The following is a 19,867-nucleotide window of genomic DNA, read 5'->3' on the forward strand; positions in this document are numbered from 1 at the left end:
GTCCAGCTCTGGTGAGGGTCTCCCAGCTCTTCAGATGGGAGCCTGTAAGCCTCAGGAACATGAGTTCAGGACAGAATTGCAAAGTTCTGGACTGTGCACTTCAAGCTGAAAGTATAAATACAAATCATCTCTCAAAGAGGAGAGAAAAATGCCTTTGTTCAGTTTTTGCAGAGCCATCCCCTTTACCCTGTTTGACAGCAAACAATCAACCCCAGAGGAAAATATGACATTACACTTTCAACTATGTGGCAGTAGAAATGCTATGTTAAAATGCTCAGAAAAGAGAAGCATTTTTTAGCGGTGTATAATGATAAACATATCATAGCAAAGTATTTAATGAATTGTAGACTTAGTATCTGTTAGTTGAGATGTTTGTGTCTTAAAAGAGAAAAAAAATGTAAAAGGAATTTTCATTTTTATCTCTGTTGGACAGGTAGGAAATAACTATTAAATAGAAAATTTTATTTAAATATCATTTCCATTGAATATATGTTATGGTTGTCACAAATTGTTGTTAATAGAGCAGCTCTGGTTATCTTTAATCTTTTGACTTAGTCGTTTTTAGGTCAGTAATTTACACTGTGTTTACAAACGTAACCTTTAATCCCAAACTATTTTTGATTTCTGAGTTCTTAGCTACCTGTGGTCTGGTTTACATGAGTGGATGGTAGAATGAATTGTCTCCCATGAGACCATGTATCCAAGATAATGTATTTGTAATACATCATGCATATATAGTACTCACAGTTACTGTGGCCCACCCTTTTGCATGGTTGATCTTCCTATAGGCAAGGATGCTCTGTAATAATGTCTAACTCTTGACCTGTGGTATTTCAGTGGTCTCTCTCACTTGCCTTCTGCTATAAATAGGAGAGTATAAATCAGTGATGGCTCAATGGTGAATTGAAAAGTCCTGAAATGGACTGGCTGTCAGTGTTTTATACCAGATATCTTTATATTCTTTTCAGCTTTGATACCAAATATTTGCTCTTCTGGTTTTAAAAATAAAAAAAGATCACGTATGGAGGCAAATTAAGAAGGAAATTTATCACCAATTCTGCTAGAGACACTACATAGCCAAACCTAGAGTTTCCTACTTCTGCTGCCTAATAACAAAAAATAAAACTACCAGAGCAGTTTAAATGAATCATGCACATAAGCTAGCTCTATGCTTTTACATGCGGTCTTCTGTATGCTACTGCAATGGGGTTAGATACTTCTGAATTTAAATCTAACTTTTCTATTGTATGTTTTTAGATAAATTAACTTAGTAAATTTTTGCCATTTAGAGAAACATTCCCCTCTGTGGTGGAGCATTTCCAGGAAAGCTCCTCTTGTTACTACTGAAGTTGACAGTAAAACTTCATAACTGGAGGTGGCCAAGCTCAAGAGAATTTAAAAATGTCAGTGAGAAGGAAATACAGACAGCTTCTTTAGACACTCTTCTGAATTTCTGTGAAATATACCTTAAATATGATCTCCAGGGACTGAGATTTTCAAGTCCTGCCATCTTCAGTTGTCTGAAACGACAGCTGACTCACATTACTTTGCAAGTTGTGGTCCAGTGCTTCTATCCACTGCTCCTCCCTCAGAGAACACTTTTAGCAAGAAAAGATAGACACACTTATTTTAATAGTTAAAGTTAATCAAAGGACTTTTGATTCATAACCTGACCTGCTAAGCAGGCTGGTCAGCAATCTGTTATGTTAATTGCCAGCTCTGTGTCTTCCAGCCTGAGCAGCACCAGGTGCTGAGCTAAATAACAAGGTGATAAACACACACCATAATGACTCAGATAACGTTTGCTATATTCATTAAACATTGCCTGTGATTTCACAGATTTATAATTAGAAGCTTTAAGAAACTAAGATGAGTTGACAGGGACAAAATGGAGTCAAATGTAGAAGAGGGGCATATATAAACTTCTTGTTTTCTTCCATTCCCAGAATACTTTCACCATTCCAGATTCCCCACAGCTTTGGCAAGGCCTTAAACACCTGCAGTCCCCAAAGCCTCCACTGATATTCCTCCTCCCCATCTCAGTCCTTATTTTAACAAGTCTATAGCTTGACAACACATTACCATCTCTGTCTGTAGCAATTCTCTTATTTCTACACAGCTCTATACTTCAGTCACCGAAATTTCTCCATCACTACTGGCTGCTCTTGGCTGGTGTTCAGCATGTTCATTGGTGACACCACCAATCTTCTTACCCCTGTATTGAGACCTTCTCCAGAGACATGAAATCATGTCAACTCATGACTTAGCATGACATCTGATTCTTAGGCCATCTCTTAGACCGACACTATCAAAGTCTTCTGAAACTCTTAACAATTATAAGCATTTTACTTCTGGGACAGGAATATATTAAAACAGAACTAAAAATAACCTAAGTGCCTGCAAACCCTCTTGAAAGAGAGGAAGGAAACCAACAAAACCACTCTACATTTTTTAACTTCAAGCACTTTAATGCAATAACAGAAAACAAAAGAATCTCAGATCTCCTCTAATATACATGCTAGAGAGAACACATCTATTTCTAGCTTTGAAAGTCATTCAGCAAAGGCAGCAGCTCCCTGGACACACTGAACTGCTTTGCTCGTCCTGAAATCAATGAAAAAGATGTTTGATGCTTATATAGTTGTTATTAATAGTTCTTACTCCTAAATCTTAAGCATTCAACAAACTTGTTTTTCTTTGGCTGACCATTAAGGTAAGCATTTAGTGATTTTCCTTCTGCCTTTTACTATAATTTTTGCTTTTTTTCTATCCATGGCTCTAGATGGTACCTAGGTATTATGCTAGGGAGTATGGGTTTCCTCCTCAGCTGAAAAGAAGACAGAAAATATGGAAAATAAGGAGGTGATTGGTGACAGCCAACATGGCTTCACTAAAGGCAAATCATACCTGACAAATTTGGTGGCCTTCTATGATGGCGTTACAGTGTTGGTGGACAAGGGAAGAGCAACTAATGTCATCTACCTGGACTTGTGCAAAGCATTTGACACTGTCCTGCATGACGTCCTTGCCTCTAAATGGGAGAGACATGGATTTGACAGATGGACCACTCAAAAGAGTTGTGGTCAACAGCTCCATGTCTAAGTGGTGAGCAGTGACGAGTGGCATTCCTCAGCAGTTTGTTCTGGGACTGAAGGTGTTTAACCTCTTTGTTGGCGACATGTGGGATTGAGTGCACCCTCAGCAAGTTTGCCGATGACACCAAGCTGTGGCGCGGTCAACATGCTGAAGGGAAGGGATGCCATCCAGAGAGACTTGGACAAGCTTGAGAGGCAGGCCCGTGCAAATCTCATGAAGTTCAACAGGGCCAAGTGCAAGGTCCTGCATGAGGGTTGGCACAGTCCCAAGCACAAACACAGGCTGGGTGGAAAATGGATTGAGAGCAGCCCCGAGGAGAAGGACTTGGATGATGCTTGGTTGATGAGAAGCTCAACATAAGTGAGCAATGTGCACTCGCAGCCCAGAAAGCCAACCACATCCTGGGCTGCATCAAAAGAAGTGTGGCCAGCAGGTTGAGGGAGGTGATTCTGCCTCTCTGCTCCACTCTGGTGACACCCCACCTGGAGTACTGCGTTCAGCTCTGGGGCCCCCGACAGAAGGACAGGGACCTGTTGGAGTGAGTTCAGTGGAGGGCCATGAAGATGATCCAAGGGCTGGAGCACCTCTCCTACGAGGACAGGCTCAGAGGGTTGGGGTTGTTCAGCCTGGAGAAGAGAAGGCTCGGGGGAGACCTTATTGCAGCCTTCCAGTACTTAAAGGGGGCTTACAGGAAAGCTGGGGAGGGGCTCTTTATCAGGCAGCATAGCAATAGGACAAGGGGTAGCTAGATGATCTTTAAGGTCCCTTCCAACTCCAACCATTGTATGATTCGATGAAAAATTTAGCTGTTATGTAACAATTTCTATTGAAACAAAACAAAATGCTTCTTTTGTGTCCAGTACGGAATGTTTCTTTTTTTAAGCCCTGCCTGCCATTAACTTCCACAGCCTCCGAGACCTGCCAGGGCACAGCTGAACGGGAGGTCTCCTCTCTGTTTCCTTGCCCTGCTCCCCCTCAGTCCAGATGGTGCATGGCAGAGGTGAGTCATGCTGTCACCTCACTTGTGGATCTTATGGGACTGACAATGCTTAGAGCATTCTTCTCCTGGTAACTGGACCACAGAAACACATACTGGGGCTGAGTCACTGTGCCAGATTACTGCAAACTCTTTCGACCCACTTATTTTCCTGTCATTTTGTGATGTGTTTAGAAACTCTTTTGCTCACGCTGTTTATTCGTTATGAGTTATTTTATCTTTTTTGGGGCAAACAGAGTGTCTGCTTTTAGGTTTTGATGATATAGCTTGAAATACCAAGAGAGAAAAGAATAATACATGCTTATGTGATATCTTCAAGCATACAGAGGGTTTCTTGCAATAAGCCATCAAGAAACAGAAAAGCAGAATTGCAGACAGTGTGTCAGAAATATGTGAAAGCACACTGAGAATTCATCCCTAGTTCAATACTATTGCAATTACTCCAGGAATGGATTTGGGCTCTTAATAAGAGAAATGGTTTATCATACACATAACTCATGTGTTTAAGATTTCTGGGCAGACATTTAAAGCTCAGCTCTGGGGGAAGAACTGACATATTGTAACTGCTGTTTGCTTTACTGATGTTTTTTTCTATAACATCAAAAATGATTTCACAGGGACTGGAAAGAATGTACTATCTATTCCAGAGAACAGAGTTCAGCAAAGGCTGTTTATATATTGCAATTTTTATGCAAATGTCTCAAGCAGCTTTATAGATAACATAAACAGGCCTGGAGGGTGTCATTTCAGTGTCTATGCCATGCTGTGTCTACAGGGAAAAAGCCATTGCATTCTGCACAGATCAACAACCTGATTTTCTCCTTCGAGTAAAGCATCGGGTACGCAGGGAGCATGACAGTGCTCTTAAATAAGCTGGACAATAGTCTGTGCAGCTTCTGCTCTTGCCCACGTTGCACTCTGATAGATTTGACTTATGACATAGGGGAGAATGTGCTGCAGAATTAGGCTCAGCATGTTTCTCCAGCTTATTTGTAGAAAGTTAAGGGACCCAAAGGAGTTTTATTTTCTCTACTCTGCAGATTCCTGCTTTCTTTAAGATTCCCAAAAGTTCTTTTTACTTCCTAAAGAGGTCTGACAGTAATACAAATATGCTCTCAGTCAAACCCTGCTGACTATCCAGTTTTCAAATGGGAAATCCACTAGGATTTGAGTTTTTTTCAGAAGCAGCATTAACTTCTCCTGGGCCACCTGTAACTGCTCACATCCAGGAACCGGAGCATAAGGGGGGAAAAAAGAGAGGAAGTTTCATAGTACTAGTACAGATCGAATGGCCTTCCAAGAGCTTTCTTCCTGAGGAGTTCCTCCTCTCCCTTTTTCTTTGAAGACAACAAGATGACTTTTGCCCAGGACAGCAATTGTAGCCCTACATTCAGTATTATTTGCTAGCAGATGTGTGACGTGCTTTATAGTTATATGCAGTTATACCTCCTGCTTTCTTTAAGTCAGATGGATGAAGCCTTCATATGGTTTTTATGAATATGACCCATAGCCCTCCTTTAGTCATTTAACCTCCTCCCCCCAATCAGTCAGCACCATGGAGTGAGTGAAACACAAAGGCTTGACACAGATGGAAAGAAAGATGTTCCACGTGCTTAAGTGGCTTGGTAGAGATGGTGGGTTTAGTCTTTGTGCACCATCAAAACATACTAGCCTACAGAGCTGGGACTCCAGAGAGGTCATCTGGCTTACGACTTTTGGAATTCAGATTGTCACAGAGCTGTTAAAGCCCTTAAGTGCTTGGCCACATATTTACTTCTCTCCTGTGAGTTTACAAAGCAGGAACAAAGTTTAGGTGTCAGGAAAAAGAGATGCTAAGAATATATATGCAGAGTGTTAGCCATATGCTCCGCAGTCAGATTAAAAAAAGAGCCAAAATAATGGGAGGAATTGCCATTGCAGTTGCAATATGAGGCCAGTGCCTTTGCCACAAATTGAGCATAGGGGCTGTAGGGAATACTGACCTTGCTCACTTTCACCATACTGACAGTGATATTTTAAATTCCTGATAATTCTGAGAGAAGAGCATTGACATTAGCTTTTGGGAGTTCCTTGAGGAGGGCAGGGAGCCAAACTGATACAGTGAAGTATTTTAATCAGTATCTTTCAGATCTTCCCAGAGTGAAGCCAGATCTACGTGACACAGAAAAAAGAACATCTTCTCCTTGTATGTCGTGGAGATCTCTTTTGTAGAAACTCGCTGTTCTCTTCACTAGATGAGGGTAGATATCGTTTGAATACAGCAATTCAATATTGAACATTTCTTGCCAAGAAACTGTCTTTGTTAACCATGGTCATTTTCCTCAAATATATTAACACTCATTATATTAATATGACACCCAAACTGCATGAACATTGAATGGATGAAGAGCTGTGAGGCTTGCTCACATCCCAGCACATTTTGAATATTGATTCTCCTGAGGAGATAGTGTTTAAGGTTGTTAATTGATAAAAGTAATTTTAGTACCATTTAGCATGATAGATCTCAAGAGTAAAACAGGCTTTGCATGTGATCAGCATGAATAATATAGGGAGCCCAAGTGAAAATAATCATCAGTATAAACATCTCTGCCTCCGAGTGTCCTAAACACATACAGTAGTGAAGCATGGACTGGCCCTGCGGCTAGCATGCTAATCTTCCCAATAAGAGTCTTACAAGACAGATGTATGTTGGGAGAGCAGATCCCCAGTGGAGGTGACAGTGGCACCTAAACAAGGAAAAGAGGTCAGCAATAAAGATTATTATCAGAGGTACGTCACTGTCATATTTTGGTAAGAGAAAAGTAAAAAGGCAGTAGGAAGAGCTGTCATAGCACAATGAAAGTAGCAGAACAGGCAAGATGGAGTTAACCAAAACGGTAAATAATAAAAGGATTAATATGCTTTAGTAACACGAGCAAAGCAGCTGAAGGACAGTTCCCTGCAGAGACCTGCATTCCATGCAGAGGTGGCAGGGAGAATAAAAACTCTTGGGATTGTGGTTAAAATCTTACTTGTGCCAGAAACACCTACTTTTTCCACTCACTTAATTCAGTAATTTCACTGCATTATCCTTTGTGCACTTGCTGACACATATACACACAGTCTAATCTCTCAAGTTTCCTCTCTTGAAATACCACTGTGACAACCCATGTTCTGATAGCACTTCAGCTACCTTCAGGTGCTTAGGCAACAGGCAATCTACCCTTCAGGCAGCGGATTACGAAACAAGGACCGAGAGATCTGTGGACAAGGATAGTGTTGGAAACATCTGAGTTGAAAAACATACAATTAATCAGGAAGGCTGGTTTTTGTATTCCTCAGGGTGTGATTTCAAAATGGAAGCCTCTGATGCAGCCCTCAGAACCAACACCTGAGCCTTGACTGCCAATATGGCTGACACTAAAATAAAACATTTGCCAGGAAGCTAATGCTGAAGTTTGCTAGTTTCCAGGGGAATAATTCAGTATAGCAGCTCTCAGGATAGGTTATCAGTTTCAATAAGAACTGCAGGTGCAGTTTCTGCTAATGTTACAGATTTTTTTTTAATTTGTCTGTGTCTTAACATTAATGGACTTTGTAGACACATCAAGGATTTGAAACACTCATGTCAACCATAGAAGACGTCCATCCAAGGTACAAGACCTCAAAATAGATGTCAAATTCTGAGAGTTTCCAGATCTTTGGTATCAGGGTTAAGTTATTAATAAGGTCAAAAAGAAAGTGTAGTAGAATGTAAACCGTGTCTTGATCATGCCAAATAATGTATATGCTAAATAATACTTTCTGCTGCCCCTTCCCAGGCTCCCTGTTATTCTCACCCTTGCTCTTTTCCCTAGTGAAAACTGTTGCTGCAGTATGTGTAATATGACACAGCTGTCTTTTTCATGACTATTAAATATACAGATCCCTGTTCCAGAATGTTCTGTGACATTCAAGAAAGCAGAAGGCATGTGAAATAATCTGTAGTGACAGGTATGACCTACACACAAATTAGATCCCAGTAAGGGCTTAACAGGCATTTAGCATGAAATACCTTTTGCTGTCTGTTAATATTGGTGAATGAACAGTAATCCAAGGTTAAACATCTGCATTTCAAGATGATGCACAGGTCCCAGGCAAGGGACAGTATCGTTATTCAGATCAGATCTGTCTGATCCCATCAACACAGGATGGAGTTTGCATGTCTCTGACCATTTTTTTTGTTTCTGCAGGATGGATGACATCCAGCTGTGCAAAGACATTATGAACCTTAAGAAAGAGCTGCAGAGTTTGGTAGCAATCCCAGGTAATGGCTATCTCCAGCCCAATATTGGAATAATGCTTGGGTGATGCACAGGTGGGGATGGTGTCAGGGACAATCAGAAATCCCCCCCTAAGGTTGAGTTTCATATATCTTTCCTCTAGTTCCTTATTTGTTCTTCCTGTTTTCCTTCCCATCTTTAATCTCTTGGTCTCTAAATTTCATGTAGTGCTGTATTTCACTGCTCCCTTGGCAGCACCCCTGCAAATATCACTCAAACAAGGTGCACATTCCTTAGTTCTTGTACTCTCTCGGCAATCTCAAGGGAACCAAGTGGCACAGAGATTGTCAGGTAGAAAAGACAGAGTGCTGAGATACCCAAGATAGAACTGAGAAAGGAGAGGGATTTATAACCATCACTGAATGTGATTGGTTTTTTCCTAGATATACAGAATCACACAGAATCATAGGGTTGGAAGGGACCTCTGGAGATCACCTAGTCCAACCCCCTGCCAGAGCAGGGTCACCTTAGAGCAGGCTGCACAGGAACGCGTCCAGGCGGGTTTGGAATGTCTCCAGAGTTGGAGACTCCACCACCTCTCTGGGCAGCCTGTGCCAGGGCTCTGCCATCCTCAAAGGAAAGAAGTTCCTCCTCATGTTTAGGTGGAACTTCCTATGGTCAAGTTTGTGCCCATTACCTCTTGTTGCTGGGCACCACTGCAAAGAGCCTGGCCCCATCCTCCTGACACCCACCCTTTCAGTATTTGTAAGTGTTGATAAGATCCCCCCTCAGCCGTCTTTTTTCCAGACTGAAGAGACCCAAATCCCTCAGCCTTTCTTCATAAGAGAGGTGTTCCAATCCCCTAATCATCTTTGTAGCCCTTTACTGTACCTTCTCCAGCAGTTCCCTGTCCTTCTTGAACCGGGGAGCCCAGAACTGGACACAGTACTCTAGATGTGCCCTCACCAGGGCAGAGGAGAGGGGGAGGATGACCTCCCTCGACCTGCTGGCCACACTCTTCTTGATGCACCCCAGGATGCCCTTGGCCTTCTTGGCCACAAGGACACGTTGCTGGCTCATGGTCATCCTGTTGTCCACCAGGACTCCCAGGTCTCTTTCCACATACCAATTCATTGTCACACCTGTAGTTAGATCTACCTTCCAAAGTAAAATATGTTTCTACAAAAAGCAATGGGCAGAAGTTTGCTTTGTGTTTTGCCTTAATTCTTAATTCTTTGCAAATTCACTGCTCTAAGGAGGGACAGAGTTGTTGGCAGTTTTGCAGTCCTTAACTCCAAACTCCAGATGAAATTAATGAGGAATTTTACTTCATTACAGCTTTGCTATTTCAGATCATTCACAAAAGCCCTACTTGGTTCAAGAAAAAGGTACAGAAAGATCCTACAAAACACTCAGCAACTGCAGTGGGCCATTTACACTAGATATTACTGCATGGCCTCTAGCACCTTTCAGAAATCATTTGCTGCTGCCTAACTATTAAGGACAAATTTTGACTCTCTTTTGGTTATCCTCATTTTTTCCCCTCACATTTTGTTGCGCAGCTTTAAAGAACAACTTTCTCACCAGAAAGGAGAAGGTCACTCACGAAACAGGAATCAGGGGTCTACTCTGAGGCCACACATTCTCAGTTGTATAAGAACTTTTCCACTTTTCTTTGCACCCAACAAAAGTGGATTCATAATCTTTCTTTCTTTTTCTTTCTTTATACTTTGTAGGTCACATTTTTAATTTCTAAAAACACTGTTGGTACATTATTGATTTAAATAGCATTGGAAAGGACTATGATCTTAGAAAATACCTATGAACGATTCACCTTGCCTCACCTCTTCTAGTCTGCATTTTTCCTACCCATACTTTTAACTTACAGTGAGGGTTAATTGGTTTTCGTTTTTTGGTGGGCTCTTTTTTTTTTTTTCTTAAGCAAAAATCCACAGACAGCAGTTTCTCCTTAGCACTTTGCAAATCTCAGCAAACTGAAGAATTAAGTATGCACAGTTCCAGCAGCACCACCTTTTGGCAGACTCACAAGAAGAATACTTTTGTCTTAACGAAGACAAAGAAGCTGCTGGCATTCACACAGAACTAAGTGCTGACACAGCGTGCCCCTAACCTAGAAAAACACTTTCCAGAAATAGGTTCATTCATAACATCTTTATCATAATTTTCCTGTTAGAATACAGATTTATATCCAGAGGCGCCTGCTCTATGGTTTCAGTAGACATGAGATCAGTCTTTTAGTACACAGAGTATGCAGTACTTTGCCACAATTTAGGATGCATATATTTGGCAGGCAGTTTCCTGAAGGATATCATGGGAGAACACATCTCAATCTGGGAAGAGGCTAGATTAAAAGGAAGTAGAAAGTAGCTTCTACCTGCAGTAGGGAGAGGAGGAGATCCCTTGCTCCGTAGACATAAGAGACAGAGCAAGAAAAAGCAGTGATTTCTAAGCATTCTTCTTTTTTCTCTGCTGCAAATTCAGCATTAATCATGGGAACTCTCCATAGGTAACAACGCAGAGGTCTTGAAATCTTCATAGCAATCAATAACCACCTTCCTTTATCATTTCTAAAAGATAAAACATAGAAAATACATCCCAGACAAAGCAGCCTTATGTTATATTACAAATTATTTCCCCCTGCTACTGGTAGACCATAATTTAAAATTATCCAAGGAGTATGGTGTTCTGAGATTAAGACTTACAGAATTTCATTGTCTTGAAAATATATTCAAGGTGTTTTTATCTCACTTACTAAGGAATGGATTTATTGCAGAAATTCCTGGCAGTAAGCGTCCTGAAGCCCATGATCCAAAATTAAGATGTATTAAACAATTATTTTCAAATGTCTGATTTATTTAGCTGTTTAAAATATTTTATAAGTTCAATCAGCAGATATAACATAGCTCGGATGCATCAGACTGCAAGCAGTTTGCCCTTCTTCCCACAGCTTTCATTGTACTTAATTTTACAGTTCTCTGAATGCAGTTCTACTGCTCAAAACCAAAATTCTTATATAATGCAGTGTCTTCTCAGCTAATCAAAATTTTCAGCTTCTTGAAGAAGTAGGTGGGCTGGGATTTGCCTCTGGCTTTCTCATCTCTGCTCCACTTGCTAGGTTTGATTATTTCTGTCTTAACTACCTTTGCTTTATAACCTCGAACTACAGCTCTCTAATCCCTAACATTCATGAGTTTCAGTTTGTGACAGGCACATCTTTCATGTCACAAAAATAGTTATTTATAAACAACCTAGTCATTACAGACTGGCCAATTAACATGGATATATAGTAATTACTCAGATTTTTGAAGCACATAGAAAATAAACACTTTCATTATTTTTCCACATTTTACAATTGATACTATTCGTATAGATTTGCAGCTCACCTGCCTTACCAGAGAAGAAAAAACTGTTGTGGTCAACAGCCAAAGCTGTCATGAAATACAGGGAAGTGGTCCTTTGGTGTGGCCTCGTTTCCCCTGAGGTCAAAGGGAGTTTGTACTATGGATTTTAATGAAGCATCCTAGACTGTTTTCTTACCAAAGCTCTTTAAAAAATTCAAAGCAGTGTCTTGCAGAGCAATTTAATATTAAAAGTAGGCTTGGCAAGACCCACAGAGTCTCCAGACCATTAAGGTGATCAGACACAACAGCAGCAAGTGAATAGAAAAGAGGCAGTGACCAGAACTTGCCAGGGTTTTGGTGACTCGGGTCTGAAGAACCATTGACTTGAATCAGCAATTAGACATCTGCAATGTCCACCTCCCCACCCCCTGTGCCCCACGCTCTAGAATCTAAAGTAATAGTCTCTTTTCTCTGTTTTTGGCCAGAAAAAGAAAAAACAAAGATGGAGAAACAAAGAGAGGATGAACTCATTCAGAAGATCCATAGACTGGTACAAAAAAGAGATTTTCTTGTAGATGATGCAGAGGTGGAGAGATTACGGTAAGAACTAAAAGCAACTGAACTTATTTGTGAGATTTCACAAGTCTAACACTACACTGGAGTGAGTGACAAAATTTACATTGAAATTAATGTGAGAGAATTGGTCCTTTAAAACAACTTACCAAGTTAAAAGCCTCTTCCTGTTTCCATAGGAAAAACATTAAAACTAGATTACTGCACTTCTGTGGCTCTTTATCCCATTAATGATTCAGTCATCTCATGACTACAGCAGGGTTTGGTCTCTTTCCTACCAAAAAGTGTCTGGGTATTTACCATTAAAAAGAGGATGATATTTGCTGCTACCAGAGGATCCTTTTGGCATAAGACGCAGACATGAAGTGGAATTCTACAAGGGCTATATTTGTAGACATCTAAAATCTGCCTTTTAAAAAAAAATTAATGTGGTTGGGTTTTATTATTACTATTCTCACCCTGCCATAGCAAAAAAACCTCCAGAGAATGCAATCACTAAACACTGGTCTACCTAACCTAAAGCGTAACCAAGTTCAGAATGGTTTGATCTCAGTATCGTAGCCCAAAGTTGCTGAAAAACCTGTGGTCTTCCTGAAAAGTTCATTTCCAGCTGTTGCGCTGAGATCCCAACACTCTACAGTCAGTTTTGCTATTACTTCCACTTTCAACAGTAAAGATACAAGGCTCATCAATTCATTTATCCTAAACAACAATATCTCTTCCAACATATTTAAATTCTAAGCAAGCAAAGGACAGGAAAGAAGAAAGCTTGCCAGAGTCCTGCAGCTGATCAAAGAGAGCTGGCCAAAGTCAGCAGCTGACAGAAGCCTGAGCTAGTGATGTAATAATCCAGAGCTCTCAACTGCTAGTTCCATGTGCAAATTGCAAAAACCTCAGCAGCAGCCAGACAATACAGAAGCCTAATTATAGGCTACTGAAAATGTACTGCTATGCACTATGCAGATGTGAATACATTAGTGTCAATTCACATTTGCAGTAAAACCTGAGGCTTTTCTTTAAAACTCTTGATAATAAAATCTGCTTTTCCTCTAAACTGAAACGCCTCAATCAGTGTATTCATTGTTAATATTTAAGTAACAAAACAGCAAAGAAACTAAGATAGAAATATCATTAATAGATATAATCAAGGTGAGCAACACATTTTGGTTTCGGTCTAATGCTGTCGTCTTCAGGCAAAGAGAAATATACTTGGTTTTGGTAAAGACCAACAGCAGAAGACCATGAGCTCCAGTCTTTTGTCTAAGCAGGCCTTTAAAAATAAGCAGTACAATCACAGCAATACATATTCTCTGCTTTACTTTGTAGAGGAAGTATTGTGACGCACTTGAGGCCAACTTAAAATAGGTGATACATTAGGATTTAAATCCACTGACTAGGGCACATAATGAATCCAACACTATCTGAAACAAGTGAAGAACCTTGGGGAGAATTCTGTCTCGGTATTCTACAAGTTTGTTACTGTTTTCATTAAGGCCAGTATTTTGCTCTTTAATAAGCAGCAAAATTAAGTGGTTTTGAAAAGAAAAAGTGAATTTTTTACTAGTGATTTGATCCTAGCTACTCTTTTACTATCCCATTTACAGAGAAAACATTGTTATTTCTGTAACAGATTTTCCTTTTTTTCCACCAGAGAGAAAGAAGAAGACAAAGAGATGGCTGAATTCCTTCGCACCAAGTTAAAACCTTTAGACAAGGCAACACAATCTCCAACCAGTGAGTTCCTAAACATTAAGAAAAACAAGAACAATAGGAAAAAACTCCAAAGGCAACTAGATAAAAGAGCATTTTCAAAGGCCATGCTGGACCAGCCTCTGCCAAAAGCTAGGTTAATCTAGCTAGATCACCCTGAAACAAGACAGGGCGTCAGCAGTTGCTGCCCACTTAGAATTCAGATGCCCAGTTACCCCTTACAACTGAATCCACGTCACCTATGGCCACTTTAATTTTTTTTGTATGTTTTAAATATGCAAAGTACATTTGAATACGCATTGCCACAACCTGCTTTTGTAAGCAAATAGATTTATTTTTGCCAATCATTTTCCCATCTGAAAAACCCCTCTTAAGATATATGCTAGGATACCTGAAGCACAGTTTGCCTGTTTTGCTACAGCCAAGATGGAAACTAGAGAAATGAGTGCAAACTTCCACAGCTGCCCCCAAATTTCTTAGGTCTTACCAGCATAAATAGACTTTTCAGTCACCTCAGCCCAAATCACTTATGAACAAATTTCTCAGAAACTAAGCAGATTACATGATCATTTGGAAGCTTTTAGCTGCAACTTTCAAACAAAACAGTCACAGCATAAGCTTTAAAAGTTAACAGGTTGATTTTGACCTGTCTCAAACTGAGCTCTTAGGCAGGGAGATAATCAAGGGAGAGTGATGCCCTTCTTAGAAAATTAATTTGGTTCATCAGCTGAAGAGGTTTGTATCCAAACACACTGACATTTTTGCATGGATCAAGTTCTCACTGAAGAGTTTCCAGAGGGGTGTGGGAGACTATGAAGTTCAAGTACAAGGTTAATAGAGACATTGTAAGATGCACCACTAATTGGTTATATACTTTTAGTCACAGGGAGCAGGACTCATCTCCCATGTTAGTTTACTTTATGGCATTGCTTTTAAATGCAATGTTAGAAATAAAAAGATTCTTTTCACCCTGAAAAATTAAAACCTACCTTTATCTTGTTCTGCTAATTATGGCATCCAAGTTGATGAGAGAATGAACTCTAGCAATATTTTTGTTCAACTCCTTAGTTGTTAGAGTTTAAGCACAGTAGGATGACTTTCTATGGAAGGCCCTGTTATCTGACCCTATGGCTGTGAAGAGGGACACCTCTCCCATTGAGATGTCTGTGTTCTTCAGCCCCTCTTAACTCCCTCCCCTGAAGAGATAAGATTTCCTGAGCAGTTTGAATCCACATACCAGCTTGGTTACTACCAAAATGTTAGATGTATTGTTCAAATAAGAGTTAAAAAATTCAGGTGGGTGGATGCATGCAGGAAAGGCTTGCATTATTTAAGTCTGAACTAGGAAGAAATAGTTTGACCAGCTCCTGGTTTTAATGGTGTCCTGTTTTGAACATTGCAGGCAGCCCAGCAGAAAAGAAGGCAGAACCTCCTCCAAGCAAGCCCACCATTGCCAAAGCAGGATTGGCTATTATTAAAGATTGTTGTGGGGCCACACAATGCAACATCATGTAGCTTTGGGCTCTCTACCATGTCTGTCTTCTCAAATGTTTTCATTAAATGAAACTGTAGGGTGAGGGAAACTAACAGCGTCCTGCTAATGGAATCAAGGGCAACTGGTACAACAGTAGTATATGGGATGCACAACAGCAGGTTCTTCACTGTTGCATGGATCACTCAACACGCATGCCTAAAAACAAAAGAAATCTATATAGTGGCTGTCCAGTGACCAGAAAAGATCTGTATTAGAGTCAACAAAAACACCACAGTGAGAGGAGTGAATGAAAAGAGGGTATATCTCATCACGTAAGGTGTAAAACAGCAATTTTAATAGGCCACCACTTTGTAAGTATGTGTTGTACACTTTTCCCCCTTGACAAACAGCCCTCAAAAATTGCTGAAATATCCCCTTTTGGCTACTTTTCAAAACAAAAGCCACAAGTAGCAATGCTCTATATAGCATAGCTGATAGATGAAGCAACTTTGGGATAACTGATGTTGCATACAAAATACTTATCAAACTAGTGTGATGTTCAACTACTTTGCTGTGGAGTTTCACTTCCAATTCTTCCTAAAGAATGAGGATCAGTGACAAGGATACTGCAAGTAGAGATAGATTATTTTTTTTTTATATATCCCATATGATTTCTGAATTACTCAAGTCAAATGAATATTGCTCGCACCAGGAAAAATAAGTCTCTGGTAAAGCTTTAGCAAGCACAACTACAGTAATCTACAAATAGATGATGTAGTCCAAAGCTGTGTCATTTTTCCTTTAGATCTCCACCTCACATGGAGTCAGAGAAATATGCACCCAGAGAGTTTTGTCCACTATTAGAAGTTACATGCACTATGAGATTACATATCACTAGCAGGTTACTGGGAGAAGAGTGGAAGACAAAATTTAACTACTATTTAAACAATGTTTAGAACAACTATTAATTGCATATTTCATGACCATAAGAAATATAAACTATCATGCATAGGAAGACACTAGCCACCCAAGAAAAACTGACCACAGGACAAATACAGAAGTAGGTATTTGTGGTAGGAAGATCACATTCTACACAAAATGGGTTTAAAATTAAGGGAAATACAGAGAGACTTATCTGTGTTTCACCATTAGCTGTGTTTCTGGTCTCTATGCAGATTAAGCCTTGTGGAATCTAATATCTTTCTATTAGCTGTCAGTAGCTGGTTTGTCTGTGTGATGGTATTCCATATAAATGTACTGTGATGGGTGTAAATAGTAACATAAATGTACATGGATCTAATGTGAAAATCTCAGGCTTAGACTTAACAAACAGATAGCAAAAAGTTCCTAAAATAAAGTTTTTTGAGAGGAACTTTCATTTTGTGAAGCCAGATAAGTGAAGTGCGCACTTATATACAAAGGAACCACTGTTATAGGAAAGGAGAAAAAAAAATTAACAGCAGTTACCGACAAAGGATAAATAGTAATATTTTTTAGAGAGAGAAAGTATTTTATTGAGGTTCAAGGAGATAGACACCATCTAAAGTAACTCAGACTATTCTTGTACAAATAAAACCTAATCCCTAGCATTGTACTAATTCAATGAAAAACATTGCATTCCCAGAACAATTTGTTTCAGTATTGCAGACTCACTTGAGACAAAGAACCTACGTCACTATGTTCCTTAACGTTTAAAGGAGGAAAGGTTTCCAAGGAGGCAAAAAGTACAAAAAGTTTTCCACTAAGACTTGAAGCACTTTAATTACTTTGACCAAAGACAGAGGAAAAAGGACAAAACATATCAAAGGCTAAGTAGTCCTATGTAGTTATTGCATCCTTGTTGATACATACAACATCACATTAAGCTCTGTAGCTGTTCATATCTACTGTGTCTGGTATGGGTTGGACTCCGTATAGCACCTGTGTACATTAACAGATTTATGGGGAAAACTGCTTTTTAAATGGAGAACACACACTGGAGGGAAAGAAATACCCACTGGGTTCTGTAAAATTCAACAGCCTCTTGAATTTGCTGGTACCCAATTAAGACATCAGGAATTATCAGTATTTTAAGACAAGAGGCAGATGTTCAGTACCATTAAAAGGCAAATGGAAGTTATGAAAAAACCTGTAGTGAAGCACCAAACGTGAAGCCTTAGGAGGATCAACTGTTACAACCAAATACCACGAACGCTGGTAAGTAAAGGGTCCTGAAGGACTTCACACACAGTTTTTGTAAGGCAAGAAGTGACTTACGCACATTAGTGTTTAAACCAGGCTGTACCGATGATTGGGGTCATCCCTGCGTGCTGCACAGGATCTCTAGTCCCTTTGGGAAGAAAACTGAAATGGGTAGAATGTGGGTTTGCATGAAAAAATTTCATTAACAGGAAACAGAGCTAGACATTTCTGGGATGCAACACCGATGACTAGGCTACAGAGCCCCCTCCTTTAATTAAAATGAGGAGAAAGACACAGCAAGTATGAATATGTGACACTGATATACAGTTAGCACTGGTAGCCAGTGCCACAAAGGGACCTGAACTACAGCAGTGTTAATGAGAGTGAGCTTCATTTTCAGAAGTTCTAGCTTGGCTCAGCTGAAAGGTTTTCTTTATATGAGTTTGTTTTGGTTTTAATTAGCAAATGCTTCAGTTCTGCTTTTATTTGCGTGGGTCTGAACCGCTTGCCTGCAGTGCGCCAGTGGCTCCTTTAGAAGGGGGTCAGTGGTGCTGCTTAGCAATAAAGTCCTGGACTTTTTAGACTGGAAGGTCAGATTCTCAACTGTGTTCAACGCTGGCTTACAGTGTTGTCCATCCAGAGCCCTTATTGCTTACTTCAAACATAATGGTTGTAATTAAACAAATTCAACTTAGGAAAAAATTAAGTATATAAAAATCTTGGTCCTTGTTTTTAAAAATCAGACTAAGCCACAGAGTATTCTCCAGTACGACAATGGGCTTTAACTTCCATGATCCTATGGCACATTATGCACATTATGCAATCCCCATATGTAAAATATTCAATAATCAAAAAATTTCATATGTAAAATCCTTCAAGTAACTGGCATCATTTCAGAGTTGATTTTCAGATATCTGTTACTGTCAAAGAGGGACGTCAGTTGACTGAAGCACCCAAAATATCTTCTGGAAATCCTGGCTGTTTATCACATCAGAAAGAAGGCAAGGCATCAGAAAACTTAAGGTAGATTTGACAAACTGTTTTCCTCTATGAACTGGTAAACACGGCAATATTCAGGAAAGGATCTTGGTCTACTGAGAAAAACAAAAGTGCTGAACTGCTATTTGTACTAATCACCAATTCTACCAGCAAATGGTTCTCTGTACCTTCCCCTAGGCCCACTGAATCTCTTCAGCAAAGTTTCCAAATAAACTAAGCTGCTGTGTTATACTAAGCATATGTTTCTTCCTGTTACTAAAGGAAATAAGTGATTGTGAAGTACGGTGGGATGTGCTTATTGTGCTGCTATACTTTTCAAAAAGAGCAGGATTATTATTCTGCGAGAAGGAAATGATTTCATAAGTTAGTGATGCTACTGAAATGAAAATAAAGGATTTTCTCTCACTGAAAAACAGTTTCTCCAATGACACTCCACAAACACCAAAAAAGCCAGTCTCATTATGCTCCAAGATGACTTTGAAGCCTCACTGCAGCCCAGAGCACTGCACAGATTAGAAGACATTCCCAGCCCTACATTGAGATAAAGGTCCCAACATATTTGAGTATCAAAACCATTGCCAAGCCAGAAGGGCTTAACAGCAATTAAAAAAAACCCCAAACAAAACAACAAACCAGTGAGCACTGTCAGGTCTGCTCACCAGAGCGATTTTACAAATGTTACCTGGAGTGTAGGGCTCTGGAGATCTCAGGGACCAGAGACTACTTAACCAGGTACAGGGAATGAGATGGAACCAAGTGCACCTAGTGGGGGGATCTCATGTTGCTGCTTTGCTGTTATTGCCCCAACATTCCTCCTGAATGAACACAGTCCCACTCTGCCCCAGCATAGATGCTACCATTTGTTATCAAGGTGCATCTTGTTCCACACGATCCCATCAATCCTGTAAATAGCCAGCCGAGCAGGCTGCTTTGGAACAGGATCATACCATAAAAACATTACTTTAAGGTCCAAAGCTTACTCTTTCTTCCATGTGGATACGACACTTCACATAGGATCTTGAGAAGACCTTAGTATCTAAACCTGGATCCAGACAGCCTAGGCAACAACTTACAGTCTCTGAGGTGACTAAGGAAGTGTCTAACAGCAGCATTTCCCTTACATTTAAGCTTGTATCCTTCACAGCATTATTAGTTTCTTAACTAGAGGCAATTTTCTGCAGTGATGCTACATGTGAGGTTGAACTAATTGTGATAAGATACCAAGAGATAATTA

General features: G+C 40.0%; 1 protein-coding gene across 2 annotated transcripts in view; it reads left to right on the forward strand.

The window, feature by feature from the left end:
* Positions 1-18,868, forward strand: part of BMERB1 (bMERB domain containing 1) — a 75,144-nt gene extending 56,276 nt beyond the window's left edge. For both annotated transcript variants that reach the window (XM_063343466.1, XM_063343464.1), the window contains exons 3-6: positions 8,305-8,378; positions 12,182-12,296; positions 13,921-14,003; positions 15,382-18,868. In XM_063343466.1, the coding sequence (XP_063199536.1) occupies positions 8,305-8,378; positions 12,182-12,296; positions 13,921-14,003; positions 15,382-15,494 (385 nt within the window). In that variant the 3' untranslated portion in view covers positions 15,495-18,868. The remainder of the gene's footprint in view (positions 1-8,304; positions 8,379-12,181; positions 12,297-13,920; positions 14,004-15,381) is intronic.
* The last annotated feature ends 999 nt before the right edge of the window (positions 18,869-19,867 follow it).

The sequence above is a fragment of the Chroicocephalus ridibundus genome, chromosome 8 (genome assembly GCF_963924245.1).
Source record: "Chroicocephalus ridibundus chromosome 8, bChrRid1.1, whole genome shotgun sequence".
NCBI classification, from domain to species: domain Eukaryota; kingdom Metazoa; phylum Chordata; class Aves; order Charadriiformes; family Laridae; genus Chroicocephalus; species Chroicocephalus ridibundus.